The sequence below is a fragment of the Phycomyces blakesleeanus genome (genome assembly GCF_001638985.1).
Source record: "Phycomyces blakesleeanus NRRL 1555(-) unplaced genomic scaffold PHYBLscaffold_2, whole genome shotgun sequence".
Lineage (NCBI taxonomy): Eukaryota > Fungi > Mucoromycota > Mucoromycetes > Mucorales > Phycomycetaceae > Phycomyces > Phycomyces blakesleeanus.
Window position 1 is genome coordinate 200,051 of NW_017265135.1, and position 23,912 is coordinate 223,962.

The 23,912-nt window shown below is 36.6% G+C and overlaps 7 protein-coding genes across 7 annotated transcripts; 3 read left to right on the forward strand and 4 right to left on the reverse strand.

Moving 5' to 3' along the window:
* Positions 1-359: 359 nt before the first annotated feature.
* PHYBLDRAFT_86366 (hypothetical protein) lies at positions 360-3,449 on the reverse strand (the record flags this gene model as incomplete). The annotated part of the gene is made up of 2 exons (XM_018443645.1): positions 360-1,706; positions 1,833-3,449. Coding segments are annotated over 2 exons (2,964 nt in total), but the record flags the coding sequence as incomplete, so codon positions are not given.
* A 1,072-nt stretch (positions 3,450-4,521) lies between these two features.
* On the reverse strand, positions 4,522-5,839 carry PHYBLDRAFT_34944 (hypothetical protein; the record flags this gene model as incomplete). Its single annotated transcript, XM_018440042.1, has 3 exons — positions 5,694-5,839; positions 4,708-5,492; positions 4,522-4,588 (listed from the first exon to the last, which is right to left on the reverse strand). Exons 1-3 carry the CDS (start codon positions 5,826-5,828, stop codon positions 4,522-4,524), a joined length of 987 nt encoding a protein of 328 aa, XP_018297191.1. The 5' UTR covers positions 5,829-5,839.
* A 2,775-nt stretch (positions 5,840-8,614) lies between these two features.
* Positions 8,615-9,081, forward strand: PHYBLDRAFT_178991 (hypothetical protein; the record flags this gene model as incomplete). Its single annotated transcript, XM_018438073.1, has 3 exons — positions 8,615-8,666; positions 8,792-8,888; positions 9,044-9,081. The coding sequence occupies exons 1-3, from the start codon at positions 8,652-8,654 to the stop codon at positions 9,079-9,081; spliced, it is 150 nt and encodes a 49-aa protein (XP_018297192.1). The 5' UTR covers positions 8,615-8,651.
* Positions 9,082-10,556: 1,475 nt separating this feature from the next.
* Positions 10,557-11,044, forward strand: PHYBLDRAFT_157169 (hypothetical protein; the record flags this gene model as incomplete). The annotated part of the gene is made up of 1 exon (XM_018433577.1): positions 10,557-11,044. The coding sequence occupies exon 1, from the start codon at positions 10,646-10,648 to the stop codon at positions 11,042-11,044; it is 399 nt and encodes a 132-aa protein (XP_018297193.1). The 5' UTR covers positions 10,557-10,645.
* A 4,529-nt stretch (positions 11,045-15,573) lies between these two features.
* Positions 15,574-16,764, reverse strand: PHYBLDRAFT_58201 (hypothetical protein; the record flags this gene model as incomplete). Its single annotated transcript, XM_018440277.1, has 8 exons — positions 15,574-15,629; positions 15,694-15,769; positions 15,881-15,965; positions 16,050-16,161; positions 16,232-16,304; positions 16,379-16,465; positions 16,548-16,606; positions 16,698-16,764. The coding sequence occupies 8 exons, from the start codon at positions 16,762-16,764 to the stop codon at positions 15,574-15,576; spliced, it is 615 nt and encodes a 204-aa protein (XP_018297194.1).
* An 856-nt stretch (positions 16,765-17,620) lies between these two features.
* On the reverse strand, positions 17,621-19,363 carry PHYBLDRAFT_106839 (hypothetical protein; the record flags this gene model as incomplete). Its single annotated transcript, XM_018427963.1, has 7 exons — positions 17,621-17,801; positions 18,031-18,233; positions 18,317-18,441; positions 18,603-18,654; positions 18,715-18,933; positions 19,079-19,117; positions 19,304-19,363. 7 exons carry the CDS (start codon positions 19,361-19,363, stop codon positions 17,621-17,623), a joined length of 879 nt encoding a protein of 292 aa, XP_018297195.1.
* Positions 19,364-22,037: 2,674 nt separating this feature from the next.
* On the forward strand, positions 22,038-23,841 carry PHYBLDRAFT_184669 (hypothetical protein). The gene is made up of 6 exons (XM_018438971.1): positions 22,038-22,082; positions 22,221-22,295; positions 22,612-22,728; positions 22,938-22,992; positions 23,141-23,619; positions 23,747-23,841. Exons 1-6 carry the CDS (start codon positions 22,056-22,058, stop codon positions 23,783-23,785), a joined length of 792 nt encoding a protein of 263 aa, XP_018297196.1. The 5' UTR covers positions 22,038-22,055; the 3' UTR covers positions 23,786-23,841.
* Positions 23,842-23,912: the final 71 nt, after the last annotated feature.

Below are 23,912 nucleotides of genomic sequence, written 5' to 3' on the forward strand. Positions count from 1 at the left end.
TTTCATTTTCTTTTGTGATAATATCAATACTTGTTTAAGCTTATATTTCATTAATGAAATTTCAATTTCAATTTCAATTTTTGTTGTTGGAAATATAATTTTATTTTATTTAATTAATGTATAAAATGTATGCAGTGATAAAAGAAAGAAAGAAAAAAAAAGAGAGAGAAATATAATAGATCATCTTTGTCTTTTTTTTTGGGATGAATTTATATATTGGGAATCTAGTTTAAATACCAAAGAGAAATACAGAACGACAGATAGAAAAAAAAAACATAAAGAAAATAACAAAATGGTAATAGATGTAGTTCAACCTCGCTTTTACTTCAATTTGATCTCCTTTCCTTTCCTTTACTTTAGTAGACTTCCAAGATGTACTTCTCCTTCTCCTTCCATTCTTCAATCAAAGCAGATGCCTTGGCAGCATCAATGTTGGTGTGATGCTCGAGACCATAGACAAGAGCATCCTTGACATCAGGAACAGGCCAGGTGGGACCGCAGAGGTAAAAGTGGCCGTCCTTGTTGACCAGATAATCACTGAGCATCTTGGCATCCTCCTTCATCTTATGCTGGATGTAGACCTTTTCGACCTGATCACGCGAGAATGCAAGACCCATGTGGGAAAGGACACCGTCGGCCAAGTAAGCCTCGAGCTCTTCACCATAGAGGTACTCGTTGCGACGGTTACGCGAACCAAAGTAGAGCACAACTGGACCGACTTCCTTGCCGGCAGCCTTGGCGACCGAACGCTCCTGGATGAAAGCACGGAAGGGAGCCATACCAGTACCAAGACCAGCCATGATAACAGGCTGGGTGTCGAGAGGAGGCAGCTTCATCACGGACGACTTGATGGACACAGTGACCTGGGTGCCGATCTTCATGTCGGCCATGTAGCGAGTGCACTGACCAAAGCGCTTCTTACCCTTGGCGGTCTCCCAGTCGACAGCAACGACAAGCAAGTGGACCTGGCCGGGATGCATCTTCTGCGACGAGGCAATGGAGTAGTGACGGGGCTTGATGGGTGCAACCATCTGGACAAGAGCCTCGACAGGGGGTCTGGCAGATCCAAACTCACGCAAAAGGTCCTCGTAGGTCACAGTCTCTTCCACACGCTTCTTAAAGTCTTCTTTACCTTCGGGAGACACGAGGAACAAAAGCTGGTCACGCTCCTTGGGATCAGTGGCAAATGCAGCAAGGGTCTCGTAAAACTTCTTGGATGGGCGGCCAAAGAAGTCGAGGGTCTGGGAGAACAGCTGGAACAGAGAACGGGCCTCCTTCTTGCCATCTTCACCTCCGATAAGAATGACGTCGTCCTCCTTGAGACCATACCACTCCAGGAAGGTGCGTACCTCATCGTAGTCGTTGTGACCATAGACACCAAGAGCATCACCAAGGCTGTAAGTCAGGTTGGAGTCGGTGGTGTCGAACTCGAGATGGAAGACATTACGGTCGTAGCTGTTGGCAGTCAGACGTCTGTTCTCGGTCAGGCGGACGACGTAGGTGGGTTCGTGGATATCAGGGCGGGCGGACTCGGTGGTCTGGAAGGCATCCTTGAACATCAAGTTCCATGCAGCCTTGTGCCACTTTGAGATCTCAGCAACACCACCAGTAGACTCTTCCTCTCCAGGGATCTGGGATTTCTTGTTCTTATCATCGTCATCGTTATCAGAGCCAACTGGGCGGTTCAAGGGAGCAACGGGAAGAACCTCGTCGTTGATCTCCAGAATGGTCCAGGGAGCGAGCAACTCAATAGCAGTGAGTTCGGCAGTGACCTTTTCGACAACCTCGGATACAACGGTCTTGAGATCACGCTTGTCTTGTTCGTTAGACACAACAGCGCGGTAGAGGGCAGTGAGACGCTTGACCAGATCGAGAGGCTGGACCAACAGGCCAAACACGGCCTCCCACACCAGGTGGACGGCAGAGGCATGCAGACCGAGCTCATGTGCAACACGGGCGCTGTCGATGGTGTAGAGCTTGATGTCGAGCTGGGTGGCCTTGAGCTTGAACTCGTTGGTGAGGTGGGCCTCGATGTCGTCACCGTGCTTCCAGGGGCCGTTGAGGACAACCACAGCCTTGGGCTTTGCCAGCGCAAGGACGTCGTACTCGCGGATCAGAGATGTGTCGTGGATACCGAGGTAGTCAACCTGGCTGCCGGCAGTGCTCTTGGCAGTGGTGAGGCGGGTGTTGATGACTGGGCCACCGACATGGAGCGCATCAGACACGATTTCGGCCTGGACGGCGCTTGTGGTGTCCTGGTGGAGCAGGTGGACGATCTGGAGAGCAGTCTCAGCGGAGGAGTCCCAGATGGATGCCTGCCATTCCTTCTTCTCTTCCTTTTCTCTGGTTTGGTCAGCAAGGGTGACGATGAAGGGAGCGGTCTGCAGATCGACAAAGGTAGCCTGGCTGGCCTGATCGATCAAGAGAGGCATGTGACTGGCATTGAGGTGATGGAAGCTGCTTGCCTGAGCGGTGACCAGACGGGGCTTGACGGACAGACCACTGAATCGGATTGCGGCAGCGATGTCGAGGAAGAGAGGGCCGTTGAATGCAAACAGACCATCGCCTTCCTCAAGCACGACCAGACGAGTGGCAGACTTGGGCAGGATGGCGATAAGATCAGCCTCGGACCATGGGCGGTAGAGACGGACAGAGACCAAGCCGACGCGAGTAGAGAGGAACTTGGAGGCACGGGAGACGGCAGTGGCGATTGTGGAGGAGCTGGCGCCAAGGGTGACCAAGACAGTTTCGGCGGCAGCGTCGCCAAAGTAGTCAAAGGGCTTGTAGTCGAACTGAGCCAAGAGAGCCTTGGCGGTGGCATAAGCTTCGGCGTAGGACTTCTTGGACTGTTCGACTGACTGGGCAGCAGCAAGGGCGGCAATGCGGCCATAGGATAACAGGTTGACCTTTTGGATGTCTCTGGAGGCCGATACGCCGTCAAAGTAGTGGATGACGGGCAGCTGGACAGCGCGGGACAAGAGATGGGCAACGAGGGACATGTCGTGGGCCTCCTGGACGGTAGAAGAAGCCAAGAGAAGCGCACCGGTGTTGCGGGCAGCCAAGACGGCGTCGACGTTGGAGTGGGCAACGAGGTCCTGGTCGACGTAGTGGGAGGCAACATGGAAGACGACGGGCTGGCGAGCGATGGCGAGAGCGTGTAAGTTGGGGATCATGGACAGCAAGGCCTGAGATGAAGTCAGGACAGTGACGGTCTTTGAAGAATTGGCTTCAGCCAAGGCACCCTGGACAGCTGTCAGGGCACCGGTGCGAGTCTCCATCTCGACAACCTTGACGAGTTCTCCCTGGCCGTTGCGAATGGCAGGAGTGTCGAGGGTGTTTGATGCCCAGGACTTAAGAGCCTGGCCGAGGTAGGCATCGGTGGTGATTCCGGGATAGATGAAGACAATGTCAGACAGACAGTGGGCGACATAATCGACTGCATGGTTAGCGTCTGTAATGCGGATCTTGTTGTCTGCTTCTGATCCGGCAAAAAGGCTCTGGACGGCTGACTGGAGACGGATAAGGATGTCCTGGTCGACGATGGTTGCCTGGCTGCCTGTTGTAGAGGCAGCGTCTTCTTGAACAACCAGATCTGCAACTGTAGTCAAGACCTGCTTGGACAGAATGACAGGCTCATTGGTCTGGATGCTTGGGTAAACCTTTGACTTTACAAGAGCAGCAACTAGTGCAGCAGAAGTAAACATTTTGGAATTGTATTGAGAATGAAAGAAGGAGCAAAGGAGAAGCAGGAAAAAAGGGGGGGCAGTTTATAGGCTATATTCTTTTTTTTTTCAAAAAAAAAAACAAAACAATAAGGGAAAATAATCATAGATCTTTCCGGATATGATTTACCTTTTTCTATTATTTTAAATGGGCACGCCATCCATCGCTTGGGATAAAAAAAAAGAAAGGTCCAGTTAAAGCTCACCAAAATGGCGCAATTACACACCCGCATTCTTATTCCACAATCATTGACTCAGACGGGATATTATAACATTTTCACTTTTCACTCTTTCTATTATTCTTCATCCCGCATTCATCATCGCATTCCAATTGGACCTATATATTTAATTTTAAAGTACTCAATGCATCTAAAATAAATAAATAAATAAACAATTCTTTCTATAGCCACTATTTACCTACCTACCTTACCTACCTACCTACCTACTTACCAAAAGATCATTTTTTTTTATGTTTCATTTTACTATGTCTATAAATTGCTGATCAATTTAATTTATTCATACACATTAAAAGCAAAAAAAAAAGTACAAAATCATCAATTACAGTGTACAGTGTGTATATAGCTTATTTTCATACATATTGTTTTATATATATATATATGCGTATGTGTGTCTGTCTGCCTGTCTGTTTGTCTGTATATATATCTATATAGTGTGTATATAATGGTGGTGGGGGGGTTTTTTTTTGTGTATGTAAGGTGTATGTGTAGGTTTTGGGTAGTAAAAGAAGAAGAGGAATAATAATACTGGTAATAACAAATTAATAGTGATAATAAAGTGTCTAGAAATGTTTTGCGTAAACTGTCTTTAACTGCTCCATGAAGATGAACATAAGCATTGTGTGTGGGCTACAATAATGATAGATAAATACAAAAGGATATTTGATTAGAAAGAATCCCAATATACACAAGCACACACTTTGGACATAAAATCTCTATCCAAAACACTCGATCCACAAATGACTTACCCAATGCGTAAAAAGTGGGCAAAGAAACCCTTGTAGAGACCACCGACACCTTCTGTAGAAACAATCTTGAGTAGACAGTCGACAGGGTTCTTGTAGAGGAGACCCTTTCCGGTTGCGGGATCTACGCCCTGGTTATACATGCGGGTTGAGATGACATCAAAAGGATTCATCGACAGACAGGCCAGGACACCTGTGAACATCGATGCACCAAAGTGTGTGCCGATGCTGTCTGCACAATGGAAGCGGTCGATCAACAACTGCTTTCCAAACATGTATGAAGGCATCTGGACGGCCGAACCGACACCAGCACGGGCCATTGCGGCATCAGCACCACGATAGAGTCCTCTGATACCCTCCTTTTTCCAGATCTCGGCCAGAGCACCGACCGATGATCCCATCTGGTGTTGGAATCCGATCTGGCGGAACACGGGCGAGTAAGATTGTCTTCTGGTCTTGATGAGATAAAGGGGCGATCCAAGAATTGCACCAATGACTCCTGCAGTTGCGCCTGCAAACACACCTGCACCAACCAGGGCATGATCCGATTTCAACCCAAGTGCATTGACTGTCGAGGTGTAGACTGGCTCATAAAGTCCCAACCGACTTCCGTTCAGGCAGACCTGATAGACATAGGCCACACCCAAACCACGCTGGCAGCCTCGAATACCTTCCTTTTGAAAGACCAGCTTGAGGGCCTGGAAACTGTTGTGATAAGGTCTCGAAGCCTCTGACAGGGTACCTGCACGGACCAGCTCACCCTGTAACTGCAGTCTTGTCTTGACCACCTACATATATATATATATATATATATTTGTATTTGTTTGTTATTTTTCTTTTCTTTTCTTTTCTTTTCGTTATGATGAATAATCAATATCTACAATAACTATAATAATAGGGGTAATCAAATACTTTATATTATCGCATAGCATAACATAAAACAATATACTATATTTTGTCTTATTTGAAGGGCTGATTCTTGTAATTACCTCCCAGGGATTAGTAAATGTCACTGCTCCACATGCTGCTAATCCTCCAATGGCAAAACCAACGACGGTATCCTTTGTGGTTCTAACAGGCTTGATTGTTGGCTGTACTGCAGCGACCTCGGGTTTTGTTGCCATTTAAAATATTTAATTGAATGAATGAAAGGAAGAGAAAGCAAGTAAGAGAAAGGAAGAAGATATTTAAAGAAATAAAAGAGAGAAAAAGAGAGTTTGTGTGTGTGTGTGTGAGAGAGAGAGAGAGGGGGGGGGATTAGATGTGTTTTGTGGGGGTGTTTAATATAATATAATATATATATATATATGTATATAAAAGATTATTAAACTCAACAAATCTGAAGAAAGAAAGAAAAAAAGTATATTTGATTGGACTAGAATTAAACGATTTCCCGTTGAATTTAAGAATACAACCTTTTGCCAGAATGATATCGCAAGAAAAAAAAACAAGACATCGCACTTTTAAACAAATGTCGCATATATTCCTTTATTTATGTTAAAAGGTTATTTTACACATTCAATTCAATTTTTGGAATGAATGAACAAGAACATGATCGTTATTGCGATTATTAGATGATGAGAACACTCCATTCAAGCCATCAATGGTGATTATAAAACTTAATAGCTTGTCCAATTACATGTTATATGCCCAAGACGCCTTACATTTCACTCCTGTAAACTGGAACTGGATATGCAAAGCTCTCAGGGTGATGCATCAACAAATCTTTGTGTTCTTGAGCTTCCCAGTATCATTTAATCCAACATATATATATATATATATATATATACCTTTGTCAGGATTGTTAAATAAGCTACATGAGAAAGAATCAATGTATCGAGTGCTAAGCTCATATTTGCTTGTATTCTCTGCAATAAATACACGGGGTAGCTTGTGAACCAATTCAATGTCTCGATCGACTTCTCCTATGGTGGGATCTTCAATAATCCTAATCATGCTGTTAACTGTCTCTATTGGTATTCGAGGTTTTCTTAATGCCATTCATTGCTTCAATACTATCGATAGTACTGAGACCCTATTCGTTAAAGTATTGTGGCTGTTCTTTTGAGTGCTGGTTCCGAGACAAGAATTGAATAGAAATAGTTATGGCCCAATGGTTTTGGGTCTCTAGTGAGAGGCTCCATTTGCATTATCATATCAAAAGTTGTAGTATGTGAAACGCGTTTTTTTTTAAATTGATTTTGTTTTACTAAAATATAATAATTGGTGCCAAAAAGAGGAAAAAGACACAGATATGGATCCAATAGCAATTTTCAGTGCATGCAGGACAGCCAAAGACGCTTTTCAATGTATATTTCGTGTTTTTACAAGTGATGGCTTGGATTGCCTATTTCTCTATTATCTCATAATCCCAATAAAGACCATGTTCTTGTTCATTCATTCCAAAAATTGAATTGAATGTGTAAAATAACCTTTTAACATAAATAAAGGAATATATGCGACATTTGTTTAAAAGTTCGATGTCTTGTTTTTTTTTTCTTGCGACATCATTCTGGAAAAAAGTTGTGTGTGTATATAAAAAGCTTTGTAGATCAAATATAGAAAATATATACTATTTTTGCTATAATTTCTATTGCTGCTATTGTTACTGTTTTTGTTGATTTATTTCAGATTACTGGTCAGGGCATTAATTGATAATGTATGTATGTATCTTTTTTTATTAAATATGATTAAATTAATTAATGACAATTCAAAAGCTTTTATGTAATATGAACAATAAGCATTATGATTCATTGGCTTGGGTTACCTTAAAATGGGATTTTTTTTTTATATAAAAAAAAAAAAGAATGCTTCGGGAAATAGAGTTGCCGATTACAAGGTTTTAATAGGTGAGAAAATGATGATCATTTATTAGTCACAGTCTTATTGGATACTTTTGTGTTTTAATATCTTGCTAGAAAATAGATAGATAAATAGATGATCTCTATTACTGCATACACACCATACATTGCACACTACACATGTATATCAGCATTTTTATTTTTATTTTTATTCATATTGCTATCATTTGTCCCTTTTATTTCTCTTTATAAAAACGTATATACAAGTAATTTGTAAAGATTATGATTTATTTCATAGCTAAATGAATTGAGCAATCAAAGAAACCAAGAGATATAAGAATACGAGCGTTAGTCATGTGATTTGCTGCTTGATCTTCTTCTTTTGTGTATATATTATATATAAAAGACGGAGACAGGGAGTAGAGTGTGAGTAATAGAAATAACAATAACGATAATGATGAAGAATAAGAATAAGAAGGTTATGGCTACGGATATCAATATTAATATGGATATGGATATGGATATGGCAGTAGGTTTATTGGGTTGTAGGTATGGCTATGATGACATGGCATGGCGTGACGTGATGTACTGTACTGTACTGTACTGTACTGTACTGTACTGTACTATACTGTGCCTATTTCAATATGTATATATTTATATATTTATATATATAATAGATGTAGCATTCTAATAAAAATGATAAAGAAGAAGCAAAGGAAGAAGTAAGAGAATATGTATGTATGTATGTATGTATGTATGTATGAATGAATGAATGAATCTTATACTCTTACACTTGGACACAAAAGAGGAGGTGGTTGAGAATCAAAAAAATAAATAAATAAAGGGCATTTTATTTATTTTTTATTATTTTTTTTATGGGTATGAAACATATGGGTTATAGAAAAAGTTACATGTATAGAAAGTGAACATCATTTTTTTTAATTTTTTTTCGGACGTTGCTCCGAATATTCCGGAGATCCATCGGCTGGCAAATCTTATTTCTGTGACGTTGAAGGGCGGCTTATTATTTATTTATATAATAATAATAAACAATCAACTATTTTGGTGTACTGAATAAATAAATAATTATTTATTTTTATACACATTTCAACCAATAAAGAGAATAACAATAGTACTTCATTCACAATGTTCATGCCTCAGGTAATAACAACATACAATATAAAGAGCAAAAGTTGAACTGTAGCTCTTTTTGAAGAAATTTAAAAATAAAAATAAAAGTGATTATATATAAGATGGCCAAAGCGATTACTAAAGTCATCTAATAGCAACCCACCCTCACTCCTGAAGAAAAGGCCTTCCTTAGACAGCGTACTATCGGTACAGTCTCCAACTTCTTCCTTGTAGTACTTGCTCTCCGTGCTGGTATGTTATTATAATAATAATACTAAGAGCATTAATAATATCAATTTAGTCAGTAGACATTGATAATTTTATTTTAAAGTTTCTTATATTTCCCTCTCTTTATCTATCTGTCTATATTTTATTGGTTGTTTATGATGCTAATGATGATTACACAGCTCCATTTGCTCTTGAACAGGCTCAAAAGTTCTTTTAAAAATAATAATAATTATGGAATATGTATAATTAATTATAAAAATTGTACACAAAAAATAAATAAAAAGTGTCAAAAAATATTATTATTATTATTTGACTAAACCCAATCTAGGATCAAAGGAGATACAAGATAAAGAAAGAAAGAAAGAAAGAAAGAGAGGCAAGGGAAAACGAAGGAGTAAGGAGAGAGAGAGGGGAGGGGGGGCATGTAGAAATGGATATAAAATACATATAAAATAAAAAGGGCTCAGCAAAAAAAAATTATCATACAAAGTCTATTTCACACTAAAAATAAAGAAATTCCCAAATATTTCGACACATTCACAACATTTAATCACTCATCATTTTAACCAAGATGCTAACAAATTAATGTAACAAGGTGTTTGATATATATATACATCATTAATGATAAAAACCTTAATTTAATTATCAGCATTCTTTTGTACTGATCTGTAGTCCTTATTTTTCTCGATACATGCTAGGTATCTGTTCAGGAATCTGTTTACAAACGAGTCCAAAGTGTGCAAGATGTAATGCAAAACCTATGCAAAAAATGTGCAGTGTTCAGTGTTCAATAAACTGTATTAACAACTACATAAAGTGATCACCAAATAAAGTAACTGCCGTTCAAAAAGAAAAAGAAAAAGAAAGGGTTTTATTTCTATAGATCTCTAATTCTTATTCTATTTCTTTCTTTCTTTCTTTCCTTTCTTTCCTTCTTCTTGCTTTTATCATTCGCTTATTTTTCTCTCTCTTTTTTTTTTTACTTTATTTTATTTATATAATATAAATATAAATATAAATATAAATATATTTTGTGTACATATAATTATTTATTTATTTATATATATATATATATATATATATATAAACCAATCATTTTCAATTCTCTATATAATTCACTATTTCTCTCTATTATTTTTCTTCTCTTCTTCTTCTTCTTATTTATATATATAAATATTCAGTTAAACCAGCCAATCAATCAATTAATTAATTAATTAGATAATTATTTAAATAACCAATATTTCATATTTCATATTTATATCAAACATTATCGGCATAATTAGTATTATATTTTCTATAAATATTTAATGTTTGCAAAATCTAAACGGTTCCAGGAAGGTAAACCCCCCCGCTTCAAACCCCAATCGTAACGCACTGACTCTCTGCTCACTCATCTAGTCTATTCCTCGCCCCTATAGGTGCCAAAGACTATATTCCTGGCCCTGGAGAATATGATGTTCCCACGGAAGAAATGAACAGGCGGGGCCGATTCAGTTATAATGGAGGTAGATTTTCAGAAAGTTTATTATCAGGTAAAAAAATATATCTATACATCTATACATCTACATTATATGTACACACATGCTTACATACATACATACATACATATATATATATGTGCGAAAGTATATGAGTCTGTAGATGTACAGGTGTACAGGTGTATATATATATATTTAATTTAATATTAAAAAAAAAGAAGAAATATGTACAATTTATTCATTATTATTTTCTGTCTTATTTTTTTTTATAATTATGATTGTGATTATTAAATCATATGTAATATGTACGAACAACTACAACGACAACCACAACCACAAATACGCAACATTACACAATGTCTTCTAGTTGACTCTACATATTCGGATTACAGCTTCATAGGCGAAAACTCTCCCTCAAGTCTATCGACTGTTTCATCTGGTAGTAAGAACGATGATCGATCACGCCACGGTTCAAATATCAGTTACCAGTTCGAAAAGTACCGCCAAGCAATGCAAAAGGAAATCGACTCCTTGCAAACCAGAGGTCGCAAACTAGAAGCCAGTCTGCAGACAGTTGCGACAGAGAAGACGGAGCTGCAGGCAAGCGTTTTGGAGAAGGAGCTCGAACTAGCCGATGTACGCCAAAAGAACAACGCGCTCCAAAAGACCGTAAGTTTTTTTTTCTTTTTCTTTTTTATATAAATAAATAAATAAAACCAAACAAACAAACAAACAAACAAATAAAATATATATATATATATAAATACACCCACGCCACACCCACGCCAAATAATAATAACTATAATAATAATATTGCCTTGAAAATCAAATATCAAAAATCACATCACATCAAATCAAATCATATAAATCTATATTTATTTATTTATATATAATTATTATTATTGTTATTATTAATAAAGTAAAGGAAGAAGAAAAATAAAAACAACATTCAATATTAATATTAATATTAATCTTAATTCTTTATTTATTTAATATCAATATGTATAATATATGTATATTGATATCATAATTATCATTATCAAAATTTACATACATACATATAAAATAAAATAAAATAAAATAAAAAATATATAGGTTACTCGCCAGGAAAAAACTATTGAAAAATCACCCAAAATAGTCCAGTTGCAGAAGAAGCTAGATCTGGCCGAAAAGGAGCTTGATTCCTCTAGACTCGAGACAGTACAGTTTCAGACAGCTGCATTTGCTGACCGACAGCGCCACGAGGCAATAGTCCAGGACAACCAAAAGATCATTAGCGAACTACGCAGCCAGGTAGCCAGCCACCTCTCTACAATCAAGTCGCTCGAGACCATCGTCGACGAAACAAAGACGAATGCACGGCTGGCCGATGAAGCCAGCCAGGAGGCTCTGCAGACCTTGCGACTAGAACTCGAACAGACCGCTCGATTGCTGAACCAGCGCCAGGCCGACATCACTCGGCTCCAGCATACCGTACAGACCCTAGAGAGCCAGCTTGGCCAGACGACTGAGCAGCTTCACCAGACAACCGAGCATCTGGTCCGGACCACCGAGAGCTTGCAAAAGAAGCAGGACGAGTGCACCTGCCTGCAGCACACAATCGATGCGCTCGAGAGTGGACTTGAGCAGACGACCGACAAGCTCGACCAGACTACGGACGAGCTGTTCAAACAGACCGAGTGTCTGGCAAACACCAGAGATGAGCTCGAGACCCAGACGACCCAAAACACCACACACCAACAGACCATCAAAGGCTTGCAGACCAACCTTGACCAGACCACGGCCATACTTGATGAAACGGCCGCAAAGCTCAGCCAGACAGCCGACCAGTTGGACACAAAGCAAACCGAGAACGCCGGTTTGATTGAGACGATTGGAGAGCTAGAGACCAAGTTTGGACAGACATCCGACCAACTGACCCTGACGGCCGATAAGCTCCACCAGACGGCCGAGAAACTCGAGTCAAAAGAAGCCCAGAACAGCGATCTGCAGGCCAGAGTTGAAGAGCTCCAGACAGACCTGAGGACGACCACGGCCAGTTTGGTAGACACGACGGCCAAATTGGAGCAGACGACGGCCAAATTGGAGCAGACGATGGGCCAGCTCGAGGAGACGACTGGAAATCTCAATGAGACGACGACGGCGCTTGACGAGACGATCGAGTCCTTGGAAGAAACCTCGACCGCACTAGAGCAGACCAAGACCAGCCTGGCAGCCGAAGAGGCCCAGGCGGCTGAGCTCCGGACGAGCCTGGAGAATTTGCGAACGGAGCACGGTGAGCTTGAAGAGCTTGCGGCCGGTGAGCGGGAGGAGCATGGCAGGGCAGTTGAGCAGTACCGAGCAGAGCATGCGCTACTCACACAGACACATGATAAGCTGCAGCACACCTGTGGTCAACAAGTTCAAACCATAAGCGGACTCGAGCTCCGTGTGGCCGCAGACGAGCAAGAGATTGCCCGACATCTGTGGACGATTGGCGAGCAGCGACTGGCGCTTGAGGCCGATCACATGGTTCGCAAGCGTCTCGAGACCCGATTTCAAAAATACCGGTTGCACATGGACCAGGTCAACCAGCAATTGCGCACCCGCCAGGCAGGACTTGAGGCCGACGAAGCAGCCGAGTGGGAGCGAACCTGGAAAGAACTGCAGCGAGCCAAGACATTCATCAACCTCCAGGCCCTGCAGATGAATGGCCTCAAAGCCGATCTCCACTGGCTCACTTGCAACAATCGGCAAATGCACCAACTTGGTCAAGCACTCCATCGGGATGCGGTTGCCCAGGCCGAGCTGTTTCAGGCCGCAAAATCCTAAAATAAGCAAAGGCTCGAAAACCAACAAAAATGGATGACTTTTTATTTTTATTTTTATTTTTTATTATATTTGATTTGATTTGATTTGATTTGATTTCATGGCACAAATATATATATATATATATATACACACACACACACACAAGCACAAAGCATATACACAAGGCACAAGGCACAAGGCACAAAAGGCGCACAAAGAATCACCAAAACAAGACAAGAGAAGACAAGACAAGACAAGAAGCAAAGCACATTTTATTTATTTACTTTTTATTTGGGAGTATAAAACTTGTACAAAACCAATCGATATCCAAAACCAAACCAAAACCAAAACCAAAAATCTTTAACCCCTCTTCTTCTTCACCCTCTTCTTCTTCTTCTTCTTCTTCTTCTCCTCTTCACCCTCTTCCCCTTTTTCTCCTTCTTCTTTTCTTATACACGCCTTTTCTTTCTTTATTTCTTCCCCACCATCTCAAACCCCAGAAAATCAAAAAAAAAAACCAAAGCAAAGCAAAAAAAAAAAAAAAAAAGACGAAACAAGAAAGAAAAAAAAAAAAGAAAAAAAAAAGCCAATTAGCACCAAACACATCATCATCAACATCATTATTATCAAAAAAAGAATCTTGGTATTCATTTTCGTTGGTTTTTTGTAGTGTTGAAAAAAAAATTACGCTTTCTTTTATTTTATTTTTTTATATATATTTTTCTTGATATTTTCTATTTTATTTTTATTTTTGCTTTAATTCTTGTATTTTTTCTTTCTTTCTTTATATTTTATATACATATTTTTTTTTATTATTTTGTATTTTTTTCTCTCTCTTAATTATTATTATTATTATTAGGCACCCTAAATTTTTATTTTATTTTATTTTATTTTGTACGCTTCCTTTTTCTCTCTCTCTCTCTCTCTCTCTCTTTCTTTTATGTATAATTATTTATTTATTTATATAATAATTATATTTATCTACCTATCTATCTATCAAACCTTTTTTTTTTTCTTTTTTTTCAAATCACACACTTCACTACACTTCACATCTTTTATACCATTTTGCGCTTTTTTTTTTCCCTTCTTTCTTTTTTCTTATAAACAAATGCCTCTAAAAAATAATAATATGCGAAAAATGAAAGACATTATTTCTTAACTTTTTCACATCTTTTTTATTATTTTTTTACAGACTTTTGTTACACGGCCACTTATACCCCAAATAATCTTTCGGTCAAATCGCAAGATCATTTCTTTATTTTTATTTTTTTAAATAAATAAATAAAATGTGCACACATACACTCTCTCTCTCTCTCTTTTATATATATATATATATATATTTGATTTAGCACGCACAGACATACTTGACACACTACACAGACATATCATTATCATCACAAAATAGAAGAATTCTTATTTCTAATATGATATATATGAAATTAAATAGATAAAATAAAAGGGTAAAAAAAAAATACATATGAAATAAAGGGGGTCGAAAGAGGGGACAAGAATAAAGAGAGAATTAAAAAGGGGCAAATGAAAAATGAGGTGAGATTTTGTTATGATTATTACATACAAAAAATAAATAAATTAGATGTATAGAGATATCCTGTAACTACTACTACTACTACTACTACTACTACTACTACTACTACTATTTATTCTATTGTCTTGTCTTGTTTTGGATAATTGTATCATAATTAGATATTAAAAATATAATATTTAATAATTATTATATTTAATTTTATGCACAGGCAAGGTAAATTAGATTAGATTATATTATTGTTTTATTTGTTAATAAAGAAGTAGTTAAGCAGGAGGAACAAGAAGATAAAGAGGAGAAGTGTATGTAAGAATTAATAGGCACATAAAGAGAGATACAGGTAGATAGTTTAATAGATAGTTTGATATGAAATATAAAGAAACATTATAGAAAAGAGGTAGATATAGAAAGATAGAGACAAAGATATAGAGACAAAGATACACACACACACACACACACACAACATCACATCACATCACATCACATCACATAACATAACATACATCTATATATATATAAAATGTATGTATATGATTAGTGTAATGCAATGTAGTGTAGTGCAATGCAGTGCAGTATAGTGTAGTATAGTGTAATATAGTATATATATAAGAAATTATTGTGTTGCTATTGTTGCTGTTGTTTTTGTTTTTCTACTAATGCTGCTGCTGCTGCTGCTGTTGCTGTTGTTGTTGTTGTTAATATTAAAATAAACCCTTTTTTTTAAAAAAAAATCATCATCATCATCTTCTTCTTCTTCTTCTTCTTTCCTCCCCTTTTTTTTTCTTTTTTTTTATATAATTAACAACAACAACGACAACAACAACATCTTCAGGTAGTAGTAGTAGTAGTAGTAAAAAGAAGTATAGCAACGATATAATAAGAGGATATTTGTTTTTGTTTAACAAGCACAACCACTGGCTTCAGTATTCGAGTTGCTCAAGTTGACTTTTTGCACTACAATAAAAATATTCTTATTAGACAAGAATACAACAAAAGTAATATAAATAATTTCACTTACTCTGTTCCTTGGTGTCATTGGTGCCTTGGTGAATACCAGGCAAGGCTTGTGCAATCTTGCGGAAAAGAGTCTTGACCTATTTTAACCAATAACATGCATAAGACAAAGAGAAAGAAAGAAAGAAAGAAATCTTTTTATTTTTATTTTCTCAAATTATATCTTATAACTATAATGAATAAAAGCTTACATTGTGTCCAGCCTTTGCACTTGTCTCAATAAACATGACATTCAATTCCTTGGCTCTCTTCTCACCTTCATCAGCTGTCACCTCACTTGATAAGAATACAATAAAGTATAAGTATGTTGGTATTATAATCAATCTCAAGTCAAATCAAATCAAATCAAATCAAATTTACCGCTTTTCGTTGAGATCTGTCTTGTTACCAACCAATACAACAATAGCCTCGTTACCACGCTCAGCCCGAACATCGTCGATCCACTTTGACGTATTGAGGAAAGAATCCCGGTCTTATGTTTTATTATTAAAATATACATACATGTCGTTAGATATTATTACTACCACACAAGTATTACTCACTAGAAATGTCATAAACAATCACGGCTACTGATGAATCACGGATGTAACTAGGGATCAAACTACGGAAACGTTCCTAAGATACATTTACATCAATAACTATACCGATAACCAATCTTTTCTTATTATTATTCCTATTATCTATATTACCTGTCCTGCTGTATCCCATAGTTGCAATCGAACAGTCTTGTCTTCTAGGTACATTGTCTTTGACAGAAAATCGATTCCAATAGTAGCCTATTCATAAATAAGTATATATAAATATGAAAATTAGATATTTAGGTATATTGTATTTAGAGCGTATGTTTGTCTGTATTACTTGATAAGTGTTGTCAAAGGTGTCATACATAAACCGGGTGATCAAAGAAGTCTTTCCAACTATTTTATATAGATATATATATATATATATATGACATGTCGTGTAAGTGAATACAAGAATATATATTAATAGCATAGATGTATTCTTTACCACTCTGTTCACCAAGAAATACAAGCTTGTATTTTCTAAGAGGACTACTGAATTCAGGGCTTGCCATAGTAACAAATGATATGTATATTAAAGTGTCGAGAAATAAAAAGAAGAGAAATAAAATAAAATAAAATAAAAAAGGGGGTGGTGATAATTAAAAAAAAAAAAAAAAAAAGAAGAGAGAGAGAAAGAAAGAAATAGAAACCAAGCTTGTGTGACTTTCCTTTTTATTTTTTTGTACGGAAACGGGACAACCGCGAAATAAAAAAAAATAAAAAATTAAATGATGTGGGATGTACAGGATAACTTTTTTCCTTCCTTTCTTTTCTCTTACTTATATTGTGGTGACGTGATCAAAAAAAGAAAAAGAAAGAAATGACACTTTAAATATTTGTATATATATATTATACTTCTTGACCAAAAAAAAATATATATTTATTTATTTTATTTATTTGACATGAACTATTATTATTATTAGTAGTAATAATAATACTTCCTTACAATAACTTCTTTAGATATCATTATTATAATATAAATATATATTGTTTTGAAACACAAGACCATAGATCCCGCTTTCGGAATATGAACTTTATTTATATATATAAAAATACAAAGCATATATATTTATATGCTTTATAGTAATTTTGATTTTTCTAAAATGTCATAAACATTGATACTTTTTTCCCATTCACTATATGTATATATGACTGGTCATAAATATTACATGTATTTATAAGAGAGAAAGAAGAGAATAGTGGGTGCGTATATATATATATTTATATGGTGTGTTTGTAGTGTGTATTGTATACATATATAAAAGGAGTGAATGAAAAAGGTTGTATTTGTGGGTTAGAAATAAAGACAGACAGTAAGTAAGTAAGTAAGTAAGTAAAAAAAAAAAAGAAAAATAAAAAAAAATCAAATTAAGAAACATTGGGCTTGGCTACAGATTTCTGTCTGGCTTCAAGATCTCTTGCCTTTCGCGTTGCCAATGCTTGCTGAGCCCACGCAGCCATATCTACATCTACATCCTGATACTTTGTAATAAACGGATGTTCAAGCAACTCGCCATAAGTTGGTCGCTTCTGAGGATCCTTACGCAGACTATTAAATATTTATACATACATGCATATAATTGAATAAATAAGTATATTATTATTATTCTTTTGATAGGTAAAGAAATCCGTAACACTTGTCCTATCCTATCCTATCCTATCCAGTCTAGTCTAGTCCAGCCCAATTACACACACACACACACAAATATATATATATATATATATATATATATCTTTTCTATGTCTCTATTTTGCTTTTTTGTTTAGTGAAACCTTACCAGGCTGATATAAAGTCTTTGGCATCTGGTGTAAACTCTTCCGGTAGTGTGGGGGGTTCTTCATCAACAATGGCCTTTAGTTGGGCAAACATGTTGTCATAGGTGTAAGGGTACTTTCCACCGGCCATTTCAACCAACGACAGACCCAGGGACCACACATCTGACGAAACAGTATATGTATTGGCGGCCTTGATACGTTCAGGCTAAAATAAAATAAAAAATAATAATAAAATGATATAAAATATACAATGTTAGAATTAGACAAATAGAGAGAAATTCAACTTACAGCCATGTAACTCTGGCAACCAATATTGGTTTTTGCCAAAGACTTGTCCAACTGTCCAGATACACCAAAATCACACAATTTAACCTGACCTGCCAAGTTGACTAGTACATTGGTAGGCTTGACGTCTTTTGATAATATATATAAATAGATAGAAAGATGAAATCATGAGTCTTTTTTTTTTCAGTTTTTACAAAAAGAAGTTTGCGTTGCTTATTTCTGATGTTACTACTACTCTTAATACTAAACTTTCTTCATTTATCCATAATGTATACATGTGTATTGTTACCTCTGTGAATGATAGACAGGTCATCTTTGAGAAATCGAAGTCCTTTCACCATCTAATAACCAAAAAAAAAAATTAATCAAATAATTGAAAAAATTGAAATGGTGATTCATACCGAATGTGTAATCTTTGACAAAACATCTTCTGGAACACCATCGCCATAGAGTTTGTCGAGTGAACCGGCATCCATGTACTCCATGCAATAATAAACACACGATTCAATAAAGAACGCGCCATAAAACTCTACAATGTAGTCGCTTGTACTCTTGTGCAAAATATCCAGCTCCATCAAAATCTGGTGCAATTTTGTTTCATCCAATTCTAACCGAATTTCCTTTTTTTTTTTTTAAAGAAATATATATATTAATTAATATCCTTTCATTCATTCACATAATTATTATTACTATTATATACACCAATTACATATTGTATACAAATTTATCTACTTTATCTATCTATTTAATTTTTTTTTTACTTACCTTCATTGCCATGACAACGTTGGTCACTTGATGAGACACCTGATATTCATATATATAATAATAATATTATTAGACATGTCTTATATAATCTTTTTTTTTACGCACACACACACACTTGAATACATAATCATAATAATATATATATCTAAATATATCTAATACTTGTGTACCCAAAAATAGAAATTATTGTGTATTTGTAAGAAATACAACGCTACAGCTACGTACCTTTTGTACTGTGCCATATTGACCCTTTCCAAGTTCTTCTTGAAGTTTCAGATCGTCCATCTTGATGGTAAAGCTGCTGCCGTTACTGAAATCAACACCGTCTGCGTGAATGATTGCCTTGCCAGCAAAATTGAGTTTTCCAGACGGATCACTAAAATAATATAGATATTAATATTCATATCAATATCAATATACATCTAGATACTTCTTCTTCTTCTTCTTTTTTTTTTACATAAACAAATCAATGTGATTGAGTTTGATGATAAAAGATAAATGAATAAATAAAAGAGGGGAAAAAAGGGGGGTTTGTTGTTGTTGTTGTTGTTGTTGTTGTTGTTGTTGTTTGGCTTTAAAACATAATAATAATAATAATAATAATAATAATAATTTGGTTACTTGCACGTATTTTGAAAAGTTGGCAAATGGTGTCTGTTCTGGTTTTGGTGTTAAGCCAAGTTGAGATAGATTGAGAGCCGGTCTTCCACCAGCACCACCACCATTAAGACCACCAGGCCTTCCAGGTCTCCCGCGCATTGGTCCCGGAGGAGTTCTTCCACTCATCGGAGGTAAGGGCGAACGTCCGCTCATTGGAGGTAAAGGAGACCGGCCATTCATCGGAGGAGCGGTTCCTGTTCTGCTCATCGGTGGCAGTACAGACCGCTGAGGACGCGACGACATTGGAATAGCATTTGGTGCACTGGCAATTGATGGCGGAATTGGACGAGAAGGTTGAATAGGAGAAAAAGAGGACGAAGAGGAAGAGGAAGGAGATTGTTGTTGTTGTTGCTGGTGTCGCTGTTTTTGTTGTTGTTCATCAGGAGAAGAGTCCTGAAGGGACATTGCGGCAAATTCATTGGGATCCATAATAGGAAGCTACAAATTTATATATATATATATATATGTTCTATATATATATATAAAAATTAATCTATGTCTAATAAGACAAGAAATATAGAAAGCCAAAGAAGAAAGAAGGAAGGAAAGAAAGAAAGAAAGAAAGAGAAAGAAAGAAAAGAAAAATATAAAAGAGCAATGAAATAATGAAATAATGAAATAATGAAAAATAAACTAAAAATTACTTAAAAAGGAAAAGAAAAGCTATAGAAGAATTGAGGATGAAAAGTGAGGTGAGAATGAGGGTGCAAAAAATTAAAAAATATATATATATATATAAAAAGAAGTTAGAGGGGTCAGGGGTTAAAGAGATGATGTTGAGATTGAAAAAATCTGGTCTTTTCTTTTTTTCTTTTTTTCTTTTTTTGGTCTCTGAAATTCACGTCAAACTCAGGTAATTTATGTCGGCATCTCACATTTTGGCAGTGATTTGTTGAGAAAATTATTTTATTGGGAGGCGCCACTTAAAATAAATTACAAAATACACTGTTTTTACTTCAAACACAGACTGTATTAGTTTTCTTTTGGGCGAATCAAAATTGCAATTCAGACAATCTATTCACCTTTTTTGGATAAATGGGAAACTAATGCTCACCAAGAGGAAGAATAAAGAAAATATATAGATAGGTTTTGAGACAAAATTACAGTGTTTTGATCTGATCAGTAAAGTTTAATGAACTGGAAACAATTTTTACAACCAGGATACCAAGAGGCTTTAAAGGCAACGTTTATAGACCTATCAGAGCAAGTTGGGCAAGATATTGTTTCGTTTTTAAGCTATTGGCCAACTATTATATCAAATACACAGTACAATCTACAAAAGGCTATATCATTTTATAATTTATTCGAGCAATGATTAATGTCATATTATAGATACAACAAAATCAGATATAGTTGTCGATAATAATATGAATTTACTTATTACGCATTTAGTCTAACATTACTGAACAATGTTGCTATCAAAAAAAAAAAGAAAAGTATATAGTATCTTTCTCTCTCCTTTCGATAGTTTATCAATTTGGCTTTGGTTTTAAATAGTAAAAGGTAAAAATCAATAAATCCCAATTTTAGTCGTTCTGCAAAGACTCTTTTTTTTTTGTATAAGCGTATACAGCATTTTGTAGCAAGTCAGCTCTCTCACATACGTGCATGTGGACTTTCTTTCTTTCTTTAATTACTTGTTTATAATTGTTTGATAAGTCCCTTTTAGCCTTTTATCTGTTGAAAAGAAAGATGTCATTTGGGGATTGGGAATTGCGATTCTCTCCTAAAGAAAGAAGGAAATAAAGTAATGTACTCTACGCACATTCGGACAATATCTAGAAATTAATATCAATCTAACCCTTGACGTTCTTCTCATCTTTTCGTCTTTACAAATCGTGTTCCTATCAAGTCTGAATTTGGTATCAAATGAGAGAAAACGAAGTATTATTCTTATTGACTCGTAGTAGATCCTTTGAGCATTTAATAGGTGTAGCATGCATAGCGCGGGTATATAGACCCGCATGAGCAAGTGTATAGTCGTAAAGGTCTTTCATTCGTACAACGTTTTTGTTGATTTAATAGACGTATTAACTTCGAACTACTCTATTAATAATAATAAAAATTAACAAAAAAAAAACGTTGTCTTTCCTTTAATTCAATTAAACTCACTTTCACTTCCACTTTCCCCCACCCCCCTTTAATACTTAAATGTCCGACATTAACCACAAGAAAAAAAAAGATGTGACGTTGTCCTCAGTCGCAGGGGATTTTTTTTTTTTATTCGGGCAAGGTAGTCCTTAGTCAGTTTTTTATATATATATATTATATTATATTTTACTGCTTATTATTTCACCCTCTTCTCTTCCTTGTGCAAATGTTCTCGCCCGTACTGAGACGATCTGTAAGAAGTGTTCTTCAAAGAAACGGTACAAAAAGAGAATGAGAGACAGCAGAAGAAGAACTCATCACATTCAAAATGAATCTGTCTATTATTATTATTTTTTATTATTTTTATTTTTATTATCATGTCCCCTTGTAGTTGGTAACTGCCGCTGCTACAAGTGCTGTTGTGGCATCTTCCATGCCCTCTACTGTTTATGCCGAGGAGAAAAAGGTTAACATTTTATTTATATATATCTATAGATGTATTTTTATATTTTAGCATAGTTATATCATATATATATATATATATATATATAATTCGATAGTATTATATATCTATATGTCTAGATATGTGGACAGGTTGATAGGTGGTTATGTGGGTGTATGGGCTGGGGGGAATGTATTGAAGCAAATCAAAGCAAATCGATTTGAATTGAACTAAATTGAATTTAAACTTATATAACATATGTTTTTTTATTTAATAATTAACCTATTCATTTCTTCTTCTTCTTTGCTTATGTATATGTATGTACCATTTCATATGATAGCTTAGCATTTACGATGAGCCCAAGCCAAAGGTTATTATTGTCGAGTCTCCCACAAAGCTCGAGGAACACGTCGCTTATGCTCAAAAGTACGCCAACAACACAATCGAAGAGGGCAAGGTGAGGACGATTAGAGTTGATGGATACCATTTGACACCAAACAAAAAAAAATGCATAAAAATATACACGAACGCACACACGCATAAACGCACAAGCACACGCACGCACGAACGCACACACGCACACACACACGCACGATATATCAATATATTAATATCTCGATATCAATATCAATATCAATATTGGATTATATTTTATTATATTTGTAGGGTCATGTAGATTCTCTTCACCAAAAGTTGAAGAACTTTGAAAACGACGTCAAAGGTTAGATAATCTAGACTATTATTATACTTATTATTGCCATGCGAGTCCAAGAGTATAAGAACATATATATATGTTAATGGAATTAATATTGGATTGGATTGGATTGTGTTGGATTGTATTGAACTTAATAATAATATTATTGATGTAGCTACTGTTCGTGAAACCGTCACCGATGAAGACGTTCTTCCCAACGCCCTGTACGTCGGTGTTGCTGCCTTGGCTGGTACAATCATTGCTCGCAAGCACAACGTTGTCGTTCGCTTCTTGACCTCAAGTGCACTTGCCTACGGTGCTGCCGTCTACCTGTTGCCCAAGACCACCCACAACATCGGTGTCCAGGCCGAGCGTTTGGAACAAAGATACCCTGAGCTCCAGTCAGTCCACCACTCTGTTGACCAGGTCGTCCACGAGGTCCGCCAGGAAGTCGAGGGTGTTCTTGCTCAGCTCAGAGGTGCAGTTGACAGCAATGCCAGCTCCCTTGCCAGCCAGTTCCAGTCCGGTCTCGACAAGGTCAAGGGTGAGACATCTAATGTAGAAAGCCAGGTGTCTGCCAAGGTTGAACAAGGCAAGAAGACCTTTTCGGATGTCAAGAAGGATGTTGAGAGCATGTACTCTACTCGATCCACTGTAAGTCAGGGCTTTCTTAATAACCAAAGAGATAGATAGATAGAAAGGATGAAGAGCATGTATACTTGAAGAGAGGACAATTAATTGACTTTTTGTTTTCTTACTGCTATTACTATTACTACTGAAGCCCGCTGTAGAGGAGACATTGAAGAAGAGCAAGGATTAAGAAAATAAAAATAAATAAAAATAAAAATATAAAGAGGGGACTCAGTGTGGAAAACCAAAAAAAAAAAAGAGATCAAAAGATATATATTTCTTTATTTTATTTTTTTGAAATCAGGAAACCAAATGTT

What these genes read in the sequence shown, in the direction of transcription:
- PHYBLDRAFT_184669 (XM_018438971.1), top strand. Translation starts at nt 22,056, where the DNA reads ATGTTCTCGCCCGTACTGAGACGATCT. An exon ending in CTTTGAAAACGACGTCAAAG is followed by an intron (nt 22,993 to 23,140) that starts GTTAGATAATCT and finishes TTATTGATGTAG; the next exon opens with CTACTGTTCGTGAAACCGTC. An exon ending in TGTACTCTACTCGATCCACT is followed by an intron (nt 23,620 to 23,746) that starts GTAAGTCAGGGC and finishes TTACTACTGAAG; the next exon opens with CCCGCTGTAGAGGAGACATT.